This window comes from Schistocerca piceifrons, chromosome 1, assembly GCF_021461385.2.
Source record: "Schistocerca piceifrons isolate TAMUIC-IGC-003096 chromosome 1, iqSchPice1.1, whole genome shotgun sequence".
NCBI classification, from domain to species: Eukaryota; Metazoa; Arthropoda; class Insecta; order Orthoptera; family Acrididae; genus Schistocerca; species Schistocerca piceifrons.
Window position 1 is genome coordinate 762,024,557 of NC_060138.1, and position 12,719 is coordinate 762,037,275.

The 12,719-nt window shown below is 41.0% G+C and overlaps 1 protein-coding gene across 1 annotated transcript in view; it reads right to left on the bottom strand.

The window, feature by feature from the left end:
- LOC124795848 (probable 3',5'-cyclic phosphodiesterase pde-5) overlaps positions 1–12,719 on the bottom strand; it is a 762,693-nt gene that overhangs the window by 71,617 nt on the left and 678,357 nt on the right. Inside the window, exons 13-15 of the mRNA XM_047259933.1 lie at positions 10,513–10,682; positions 8,943–9,054; positions 898–978 (exon numbers count right to left, since the gene is read on the bottom strand). Coding sequence (XP_047115889.1) covers positions 898–978; positions 8,943–9,054; positions 10,513–10,682 — 363 coding nt within the window. The remainder of the gene's footprint in view (positions 1–897; positions 979–8,942; positions 9,055–10,512; positions 10,683–12,719) is intronic.

Here is a 12,719-nt window from a genome sequence, read left to right on the forward strand (position 1 = left end):
TAAAGTCATGCTGAAGGTGTTCTGGAAGTCTGAAGGGGCTATTCTGTTTGATATCCTCCCTCATGGTGCAACGATGAACTCTGCAGTGTATTGTACTACCGTCAGGCAATAGAAGAAACGACTTGAGCTGTTCGTCGCCACAAAAATGCAAAGTTTCTTCTTCTCTGTGGCGACGCAGACCTCACACAAGTTAGCGCACCACAGAGGAGCTTACAAAACTTCAATGGACTGCTCTTCCTTATCCACCATAAAGCCTATATCTCGCACCTCCAGATGTCCATCTGTTTGGCCCAATGAAGGTTGCACGCCACGAGAAGCAGTACGTAGATGATGGGGAGGTTACTGATGCAGCAAGACGTTGGCTTCGACGTCATCCAGTAGAATGCGGGGATACAGGCCGTCTCAGTAATGTGGCGTAACGTCGCCGTGTTGAACAGAGATAATCTTGAAAATTATGATTTTGTGGCGAAAAGAGCAGCGAGTAATATCGTATATTGGAATCATAAATAAAACTAACATGCTTTCAGAAAAAAATGCCTTGCGTTACTTACTGAACGCCCCTTGCATAAGAAAAGTTTCAGGAATTTTCCAGAACTTAAAAGAACTCAGTATGTTAGTATGGAGAGTCATGGTATATGTAATAATCTATGGGGGCAAAATTTCATTTATTATTTTCTGCAAGTTACCAAAGAGAATATATTTCTTTTTTAAGACAAAGCGGGTGCTCTAAGCATGTGTTATGCTCTCATAAAACATTGACTGTTATGGTGCTGGGTGTTTATTAGTGCAGGATATTTTGAGAGACTAGCAAAGCTACTAAATGTAACTAAATTAACATCCCATCTATAAAACGTCCCAATTGAAAATATTAATTTGAGATGTGTTTCTTATTGTCACCTGAATTTCTGCAAGGTCACATTTCTTGTCGCGATCCATGAGAGGGGCGGGCATTTGGCCCGCCAACTTCTCAGCATCGCCCTGAAAAATTTGTATACTGAAGATGAGAGCAACGTAACTAGATATCGGGTGCTTAGGCAGCAATTAGCAGCTCGTGGTAGCTTCAGCTCTTTCACTCAGGTAAGCACTTCTGTCAGAGTATCATCTGAATGTCCAGATTTTGCGAGTCTTTCTTACTGACTGGTTTCACAAATCTCGAACGTAAAAAAAGAAGGAAAGAAAAATAGCTGACACGCTGACAAGAAATGTTACTGTTGTGATGTAGTAAGCTTCTGGAGAGCTACATAGAAAAAGAAGGAAAAAGTTTTTCATGGTGAACGGTGATTAGAAATTCAAACAATTATCTTAAGCTCCAGAATTCTCAAATAAAATGTCGATGAAAAGATTAATACCAAGTGTTCTCCATAAGAGTTCTAGTGCTCAAGAAAATTGCCTGAAATACGACTGGCTCATCCAATTACAGAAAGTAGCAGGTGCGCGTTGTCCAGTGTACCATCTGCCCGGCTACTAATTCTGAAGAGCAATAATGCCTTCACAAAATTTATAAGAAGATTGCTGTTGCAATCTGGGAAGTTTTTGTGGCTTGAAATGCATTTGAAATAAGGGGAAGCGAACGTTCAACGACAAATTAAAGGCGTGCACACTTCATTATTACAGATTTAACTGACTATAACATTTAACAGAAGTAAAACGAGATAGATTGAACGACACGACCAACGTATCCACAACTGCATTACTGTGGCAGACCTACTCAGCCATATACAAATCCTGAACTAAACTGAAACTAAACTCCGTCCGAACAGGTCTTGGAAGGCCTGACGATACTGACATACCGCCGTGTCACCCTCAACCTATAGGCTTTGCTGGATATGGATGGCATAGGGTCAGCGCACCGCTTTCCCGGCCGTTGTCAGTTTTCGTGACCCGAGCCGCTACCTCTCAGACAAGTAGCTCCTCAATCTGCCTCGCTAGGGCTGAGTGCACACCGCTCGCCAACAGCGCTCGGCAGACCGGACGGTCACCCGTCCAAGTGTTAGCCAAGCCCGACAGCGCTTAACGTCAGTGATCTGACGGGGACCGGTGTTATCACTGCGGTAAGGCAGTTAGCCCATATACAAATAAAACCAAATTTAATTGATTTATAAGGAACATTTCTGGGAGAAGTAGTACGAGGGTAATCCCAAAAGAAAGGTCTCCTATTTTTTAATAAGTACATAGACCTGTTTATTTCTACAATGGTTTACATCAGTTTACAGCTTGAACATTTAGCTATTTTTCGACATAATCACCATTTCTGAAGATGCATTTTTGTAAACGCTGTGGCAGTTTTTGTATGTCCATGTCATACCAGCTCGCCGCCATGCTGTTCAGAAAGTTATGAACCTCTTCTTTCACCTCTTCGTCCTAGTTGAATCGCTGGGACCCCAATTAACGCTGACAGGTACTGTGACACTCTGAAAAAACTCAAACGGGCAATTCAGAGCCGGAGAAGAGGACTGTTGAGCAAGGGCGTACACATTCTCCATGACAACGCTCGCCCACACATCGCTCGGCAAACCGTTGCTCTCCTGCAACAGTTTCAGTGGAACATAATCACCCACGTGGCGCCCATTGACTATCTATCACCTGTTCCCTATGTTAAAAGAATATTTGGCCGGAAAGCGATTCAGCTCCGACGACGAGGTGAAAGAACAGGTTCATAACTTTCTGAACAGCATGGCGGCGAGCTGTTATGACATGGACGTACGAAAACTGCCACAGCGTCTACAAAAATGCATCGACAGAAATGGTGATTATGCCGGAAAATAGCTAAATGTTCAAGCTGTAAACTAATGTAAATCATTGTAGAAGTAAACAGGTCAATGTACGTATAAAAAAATAGGAGACCTTATTTTTGGGATTACCCTGGTAATTTATTCCTATTGGTAAAAAGAAAAATATGTTTAAATAGAATTTTTCTTTCTAATCCAGACCAGTTTTCGATTGGTCGGCGGTGTGAGATTTGTCTTAAAAACGAAGGCATACATGTTATTGGGCAAGTTAAAAGAGAATCTTTGGAAGAAAAGCGATGGAGTTCTCGTGAAACCCTGTAATGTCGATTTAGAGAAACTATATTCAAAGACAACCGTACAACCGTCGTACATCTCGCGTAGGGATTATGACAATACGATAAAAAAGGGTTAGGGCGCGTACACAACAGAGAGTCATTTCTCCTTCGCTCAATATGCGATTGGAATAGGAAAGTAAAACAAAAAAATCTGTACACCGTATCTTCCAGAATGTGCTGTGGTTGTCGAGTATATATGTACAGATGTAGATTTTTCGTACTACCGCGTCATTCTTGACGACGTTTCGGCCTTCTTGCTGCAGTCTTCTTCCAGGAACGGGCAGCACACTGTGCGCAGTAAGAAGGCCGAAACGTCACATAGGAAGACACTGCAAGAATCACCAGATACCTGCCGTACCCAAGAACCTTTAACACAATCTACAATGCCACGAAAGTGCGTAGGCAGTTATCCGCTATACGGATTCAGTCCGGAACAGACCAGCGTCCCCGAGTCCCGGAAGCCACGCGTTAACGTGCTCGGCTATCTGAGAGGGTATTTCAAGGATGCAGTTTGCTCACTGGAAGAAGGTCGGACCTAGAGCATTGACATAAGTGGGGCCTACATGGAACAAAGGGCAAATTTTCTTTACGTCAAACACAATGTGTCTCAGTCAGCTCGAGGCATTTTCACCACCTTATTGCACAGCTAAAAGTCACTACAGGTGTGGAGTAACGAGACATAAGGTGGAAGATGTGGACTGCAGGGGTGAAGCGCGCTGCGTGTAGCCGGGCAGACGGCAGCTGGAGAGCGCTCAGCTGCCACACACACACGCGCGCACACACACACACACACACACACACACACACACACACACACACTCAGAGACAGAGAGGAGAGCCTGGCCTCCCACCTGTGAGGCGGCTTGCTGGTCCGGCTGCCGGCGGTCCATCATCGGGATCGGCGTCCTTCCGGCCGCTCTTTCTGCGTCACCCTACAAGCAACATCCATTTCCAAGCCTCTTCACCACGTCACTTAGCGCAGTCTTCTCCATAACAGTTTCTCTCGTCTACTGCCATTAGCTGATGCGGCCGCGCATGCAGGTAATGTACTAGAGGCGTCTCAATGCAAACAGTGACATTTATTTCTCCACAAGCTATCATATCGTGAAAACTTGTGTCTTGAAAGTACCCCGAAAGACTATTTCCAAAACAGGACAAAACTTAAAAAAAATCTATGTCCTGTTGCGTCAAGGCAAATCAGTAGAGACGTTGATGTCAGGATTTTTATCGAGACTCCTCAGGTTTATCATACTACGAAGACTGTGCAGAAAGTAAGGTCCGATCGGTCGAGAAATGGAAACCACTGTCAATAACATAAACATTTTATTTGCAGTAGTCAGCTACACCTCCAAGCTACTTCTCTACATAGTTGCCGTAGCAGAGGGCAGACACATGTGCTTTCCGTCAACTCCCTGCGCTGGTCTACAGCTCGTTGTCTCCGTGCCAAAATGTTATCTTCATAGCCAGCTCTTCGTTTCAGCAGAGATTGAACTCGGGGGAAGGGGGGGGGGCAATTAGGGCTGTATTATAGGTGATTAAACACTTCCCGTCGAAAACGCTGCAGGAGCATATTCATTGCCCCTGAAGAGTGCGGCTGAGAATTTTCATGAAGAAGGAAACGCATGACAGTAATGTTATGTGGTCTGCATGACATCAGGCGAAAACTCTCACCAGGTCCTCATACTTAGCGGAAGACACTAAGTTCTAGGATGTTTTACATGGCCACTGCGTTCAGAACTGCAAAGAGCTACGTGACGCGATGGACGGGCGTACTAGAGACACTGCCCAACACATCTGTACAAAGCTTCATTGGAGTTTTACTGTAGTTTCCATTTCCCGCCCGATAGAAACTTACTTTCCGAACAGCCCTTGTATTTATTTCCTCGTTATACACGCGAGATTCAGAAACAATAAACAAAGCAGTAAGCTCACCGGACAAGAAAATGAAGGCGTGCTATGGGATGAGGAGAGCTGGCAAAGTCTGCTCAGCAGTTTAGAACATCCAAGGAGCAGGAACAACGCGGAACGTGTCTTATACTAACCGCGTGGCGTTCTCTCGAGGCGGACGTGACGGGAGTGGCAGCATTCACTGCACTGGTGGATTTCGCTGATGCACTGATAAGCATTATTCTACGGGTTCAGCCGCGTTGGCAGACAAATCGGCGAACAAGGTATTCACTTCACAAACGCAGCCGAAGGACTATTACCGTGGACTAGGTCATTAGCATGTTTTAGCGGGACAAAAATGATTCAGGATGACGATACTCGTCCTCTCCTGGCCCGAGGAATATCCAAAGGGAACTGCACAGCGTGGACTTTTGGAACGGAGTTACATGCTCCTCTTCTTACTCACTTTTGTATGTAAAGTTATCCGGCTTTAGTCCGCAAAAATACATCAATAGAGAACCATGACACTTGAAAAGTGGTATCAGATCAGATGAATCGTTTTACTGCGCCTATGTAAATAAGGCGTGGCATCGTCTTCCCAAGTTTCAAATATTTGAAAATAGGACTTACAGTTGACAGATGGTTTTGAGTAGCTTCGTAGACTTGAATGATATTCACATTTTGACGTTACCTCATCAGACCGGTAGCACTACCACCACTCTCCTTCAACTAAAATTGGGGCTGCTTGGCTACAACTACAAAGTACCATCGAGCAGCATGGAGCAGTGCTTATCGTACGTGGCTCTCATTTCGACGTATCGAAAATCAAATCCTCTTTCGGCCATCTAAGTTTAAGTTTTCCGTGGTTTACCAAAATGTAAGAGGTGAATGCCAAGACGCGTAATTTGAAACGCACACGTCCGATATTCCTTGTAACCTCAATTAGTATTCCTTCTTTAGTAACATCTTAGTCCGTGGGTGGTTGAACTTTAAGCTTCCTTTGTTCCGTTGTTCTATTTTTTAAAAAAAAGCCCCTGTTTGACTCTCGTTTAAAATTCTCGGAACCTCTTGCAAAAACAAAAAACTTCAGATACAGCATCGACGCTATCTGTCGGAGCTGACGAAGTTTTTGAAGCAGGTACGATTCGACATGTCTCGTGTATCCGGAACCACGCTCAGGCCACGCTAGAATGAATCTCAGCTGTTGTTATCACTAGTGGTACACGTTTTTAGGGCACAGTTGACTACATTTTCTTGTCCGGAGAACGTATCCAAGCAGTTAACATTCATCAATTGTAGTAATTTAAATTAACTGACATAAAACTGTGAACACAAAGATAAACAAATATAATAGCTCAAAGTGCAAAGCGTTATAAGCAATACAATATTAAAACATTAACACTAGTACCCTGTTATTATCACTAAATGAAAGTTGTTGTACAAGGACGCATGAAAAAAGTACAACTGCGAATGTATCTGTAGAAATTTCCCAAGGATGTCGCAGCTGTTCAAGACACTAAGTTTTTAAAAAGGATTGACCCCCTACGCAAATATCGGCCCTTTCAGATGTCAGTGGTTGCTGAGGAATATTAATAAAGCGTGCTCTCCATTATGGACACAGTGTTTCACTAGAGAAGATGCCTCCAGATGGAGAAGGAATATCCTATATCTCTGTTATCGTACTCCCCGAATTCATTTTTCCTTTGTTTATCATCTTTTGTGACTTATTTTTATGGATTAACTAAAGCTCTGATAAATGAAAGAGTTTATCTAATAGCATCCGTTATTAAATTATCTGGTTGAGCGGGTTGAGTGAGTGTCCAACAGCTCAGTTCACTCATTCGCGCATTTCTGCACTGTCAACTATTTTCATTATCTTCTCAAGAAGATGTGTCTTATTCTTATAAGAGCCTGAACATCTGCGTAGTCGGATCTTATTCAATAAGTCACAATTTCCACTTCAGATATTTTTATTCACCTCTCACACCTACGTTTCTTTGGTATTCTCAAAATTTACGTTTTAATGTCGTTTAATGTGTGGCTAACTTCTTGCTCTTCGTGAGACACCAAATCTTTACTTACTGCAGTAGAACCAGCTCTGTGCAGAGAATAAATGAGAGTTCCAAGAAACGTGGCACACTATGTGGAAACTCTACGGTTCACTTCTGAGATAAACGGAAATTCACTGTAGGAATTTATCAGAATACCATAATGGAATAAGAAAGGAAATATTTATGGCCAGAGACATCGCCATACGTACAGGAAAGTCAGGGGCAGGCAAATAATAATTCGTGTAGTATCGCCGAGTATCCAGAAGAATGCACAGCCGAGAGGTGAACGGATTTGGTGAGAAGACATCTTTATAGCTCGCCTAGAAATGAAATGAAAGCGCATTGCAAAGAAACTTAGTTAGAAAGAACTGCTGTTTCATATAAAGGAAATGAAGAAGACGAGTCCTTACTCAACAGTGATACAGTAATATATAAAAGTAATTTCAGTAAAGTGGAAAGTAAAAACGTGTTACCATACCAAACCTCTGTGCAGATGATAATTGAGGAAGAGGGACAGACAAATGAAGGGAGTGTAGCACATGTAAATACGACTGAGAAGACCAGTCATTCAAGGAAAAGAATACGCTGGATGTTAACTATAGGAGAAATGCAACACTGCGTTCATAGTAGGACAAAAATTGAGTAATTCTAATTCAATGTCTGACAAGAAACTGAATAATTCGGACTAAGACAAGTTAGCAGGGCTATGAAATATCCCTGGAGTAACTAAAAACAGTTTTAGATAAACAGTGTTACGTATTTGAACATGCTGCCAACATTCATGAAAGAGAAGAGTTGTCATGAAAGAGAAAAGTATTGTCGCCATAGTACCAAAGAAACGACGAGTGGATAACCGCGAGAACTGTCGAATAATCAGTTTGGCTTTTACTGTTTGTAAAGTGTTTAGCAGAACAATATGCTGAAAAACAGAAAGAAAATTTGCGGAAATACCCGAGGTCAAAATTAGGACATGTGGAATAGAGGGATACTAAGTGCCCTATTGTTAGTAAATAAAATTGCAGTGGCAGCGAATGGGGAAAAGACATTTAGAACTACACTAGTATAAGCGAGAAGCTCAAAGAAACTAAATACCTCTGCATTACTACCAAATTTAACTGTGATTACCAAACAGAGATGTGGTATTAGGTACATGTCATGATGGGATAAGTTTTTGGAGAAGTAACGGGAGAAGAATGGACACGATAGTGACAAAAAATAATTGAGATCTTCTTCATGAAATATTACGGTAAAATTCAGTGAAACAATGAAGATGAATCGCTCAATTACAGAGAATTGTCATTCAGTGTCTTAAAAGGCATGTTTACTTTCAGCGTTCAGAAATGAAGACTGGTTCTCTGGCACAGAGAGACTTTGTTAGACTGGTAAAGACTATATTTTACTTAATCTGTAGCTTCTTTGTGCACAACAAGGAATATCCGTGACATTCATTTCAGCTAAAATGACCGACTCTTTATAGTAGTTTTAGTGCAGTTAACTGGACCACTTACGTACACTATACACGAGTCCTATGGTAATACCACTATCGTTGAGCACTTAAATACGACCTATGCAGCAGACGGCTATGGACGTAGAAACAACTCAATAAGCTTGAACGTATCTGTTGGATTTGTAATACAATTCTATTGGTACTTGTGCTTTGTGCTGAAGTGCGATGGACCATTGTAAGTGAAAATAATCATTTGGAAACGCAAAGAAAATAAAAATTCACACGTCAGCTTTATTTTTCAAACACGCTATTCAAAACCATTTCTGACTTTTCTGACGCTAAACTACACTAGTTCGTAGTCCAAATTCTGCGCACTTTTTGTATTTGCCCCATTTCGTACCGAGGCACAACAGTTTCTTCTGTCAAACATAAATTCGCATTACATGCATGAAGCGGAAAAGCAATTACGAATATAACTATCTGCGAACGATACCTGCTCATAAAACTCCTCGAAAATGACTTTAACAGTCTCCACTTGTAGATCCCACGGCTTCGCACTAGCTGAGAGGTCGCTAGCCGTCATAGCAATGGCCTGCAGTAGTAACCTGTTGAGAAGACATGAGCTATGACTTGTCTGTGTGTGACATAATTATAAGAATTAATTACTTGCAACGGTACTAAAATGAAATACTTGTACACAACAGTTGCATAAAATAATAACAACATCATAGTGTCAACATTTCTCAAAACAATTAAAAAATAGTATTGTGCTCTATGTTGTAGTTTCTACTTGCAACAATGCTTTGTAATATGATTCATAATTTCGAAGTTTCCACTCAACTATATTTTTATTAACACTAAAAATTTTACGTTTAATAAATTACTTTTTTACGAATGTAATAAACAGCAGTGCAATTTATTAAAAATATGTTTCGGTATGCATTAATTTATGGTTCTATATACCGAGTTACTCCAAAAAGAAATGGGCGACGAGGAATACCTTAAGGCTCCTTATGAATCCTATTTATTTAGTAATATCCTGTTGCATCTCGTCCACTTGCGAAAAAACAATTTTCCAGATTGGTACCTTCATTCTCTACTTTTATAAGTCCGTCCCGTCTTGGGAAAATTTTTTTATGTCTCGTGTCACGGCTACATCGTTGTCAGACGTCTCAAAAGTATCTTACCTCTTTCTACAGGCTCAGTAACTAAGTGTTTAAGTAACATGCAAGTGCAACCAATCACAGTGTCTTGTCATATGTTACGTCATTACAAATTTTTCAAATTATTCTCACAATAAAATGCTATGGCTAGTCCAACGTCACTCTCATTCCGATAAAATGTCAGAGTATAAACTCATAAATTAATAGATTCTTCCGTTGCTGTTTGGTAAAGAGAGTTTAAAACCCTTGCATGAAAGCAGAAACTGTGAGTGTTCGTAAGTATTCATTGGACCTGTTACCGATTTCGGCTTGCAAGAATGTCATCATATAATACTCTTTAGCACCACCCCATCGGACTCAATAAATCAAATTGTCATTTGATGGTGGCATTTTAAGATGAAATTGATAAGTAAATAAATAATTAAATATAATGTAACATTCGCAGTCTGAGTTTACCTCTACAAGTAATCGTGATGGTTGCTTTCGATTGTAGTCTTAGTTATGTTTATTAGAATATAAGTGGTGTACTTTCCCAGTTGACAGATATGCCATGATGATACATTATGAAATGAAATTCGCTAGACTATCGTGGGCTGGACACAGTCTTATACAATTAATCAGATTAGTTGATTTATTTTTCATATCTGTCCTGCTACTATGGGTGGAGCAGACTGCTATTTCTATAGTGCTAGAGTTTTATCTGAGTATAGTGAAACACATTTGACACAGCTATTAATGATAAAAATGTCTTACCGCTATTTCATTTAAAAGACTGCACACTCATACTTCGATCTTAGAACTTTGTACAGTTATCTTGTGTCTTTCATTTCAGCAACAATCTGCTTCAAGTAAACAACGTATTCGTTATTTACATTGCCATTGAATTTCGGTGTGGCATACCTGTGCTCCATATTGGTCCAAGAAAATGTCTGATCGGCTACAATTTCCGATAGCCTTGTTCTGTTAGGGAAGAAGACAGCGAGATCTGTTGCAAGTATGCAGTGCTTCATGAGGCTCAACACTTGCTTGTAATCACTGTTGGACAGCTTGCAGAATATATTGTGGCCTTTCTGGAAAACCGAAGCATAAATTTATTAACACAATGAAATGTACACTAATAGATGTTTACAAAGTAGCTAGTGAAGTATGGAAGTAGAAAAAGGTCACAGACTTAATTACGATATGTGCTGAAACTTCCTGGCAGATTAAAACTGTGTGCCCGACCGAGACTCGAACTCGGGACCTTTGCCTTTCGCGGGCAAGTGCTTCGGTAGCCCAGATGGTAGAACACTTGCCCGCGAAAGGCAAAGGTCCCGAGTTCGAGTCTCGGTCGGGCACACAGTTTAATCTGCCAGGAAGTTTCATATCAGCGCACACTTTGCTGCAGAGTGAAAATCTCATTCTGGAAACATCCCCCAGGCTGTGGCTAAGCCATGTCTCCGCAGTATCCTTACTGGCAGAAGTAAAGCTGTGAGGACCGGGCGTGAGTCGTGATTCGGTAGCTCAGATGGTAGAGCACTTGCCCGCGAAAGGCAAAGGTCCCGAGTTCGAGTCTCGGTCGGGCACACAGTTTTAATCTGCCAGGAAGTTTTATATCAGCGCACACTCCGCTGCAGAGTGAAAATCTCATTCTGGACGATATATGCTATTTAACAACAGATGGAACAATTGATCAGTACTTGATCTTTCAGATGAAAATTAATCAACAGATTTAAAAATTTTAAAAACTTTCTTCTTAAATTAAGTTTTGATAATTTTACTAGAGTGGGGTAAGCATAATTCCGAATTTGTCCAAGAAGATCAAGCAGTCCAACAGTCGGATTACGCAGGCTGGATTTGAATTTCACGGACTAATTGCAGGAATTGATACCCACTTTGCAATAGAAAGCAAGAGCTCCCATCAACAACTGTGAGAAAGTGCATGGTCTTCATGACTGGTTTTATTCAGTTTCTTGATAAAAGTATTCGTCTATTGCTCGGATTTTGTCTCTAGCTGACATTGTAAAGATGCCGGTTGAAAATAAGACGTGATATATGGACAAATGTTCAGTAGGGTGCATGGATTTGCTGGAGCGTTGGCAGTGAACTTGACAAGAAACGTGTAACGGAAATACCCTATCGCCACACAGCAACCCCTGCGGGTTATTGGGGCAAGTGATGTCCTCAGCAGCACTGCAATGGAAGGTACACATTTCCTCTTCTTTACTGAATTAGACTTTTTTCCCGTCGCTGGTCATCAGTAAACATGCGAAGCTTGTTATGTAAGCTAAAAATAAACAACCTGCACTTAGGACTGGTGAACGGAAAAAGTAGCAGCAAGCATTGGTGAGTGAAGTGTATGACCAGCAGCAGTAATTTGGGTAAGTTAAATTTCTGCTATTGCATTCTATTTCCTGCAAAATCGAAGCATGTGCATATAGATTAAGGTGACTGTCATCTATGAAAAAAACAAGAAACTATTTGTAGTAACTGCTATAAGTTTAAATTACATAATTTTTTGGAGTAGCTAATAATCAAACATGTAGGCACACATGTGCATGAGTAGAGTATGTACACACACACACACACACACACACACATACACACACACACACACACACACACACACACACACACACACACACACACACACACACACACACACAGAGAGAGAGAGAGAGAGAGAGAGAGAGAGAGAGAGAAGACGGAAACCTGCAAATAGAAAATGTGGGAATTCTGTAAGATTGTCTATTCAACTTTCCTCATAATTCCCTTTACAGTAGGAAAGTTCACAACATTTGAAGCAGGCATAAAAAGTATAGGGTGTATGTAAAAATATGTATAATGGTTTGCAGCATAGGAAAAACCAATTTGAAGGGTTTGAAGGGAACTGCGATAAAAACAGTACAGACAGAAAACGATTTAGAAGTATTCCTGCCTTTTTCTAAGAAATAGGAACTATACACCATCAGTGGTGAAAATTTGAAGATGTGTTTGAAATGCCGTTTCTATGAAAAATCCAGTGAAGCATCAAGGGGATAATTTAACTGGCGAGCATCAGAGCATTGAATGTGAGATTATCAAGAATTTAAAGACGTATAAAAATGAGCGCTAAACGATTTGATTAT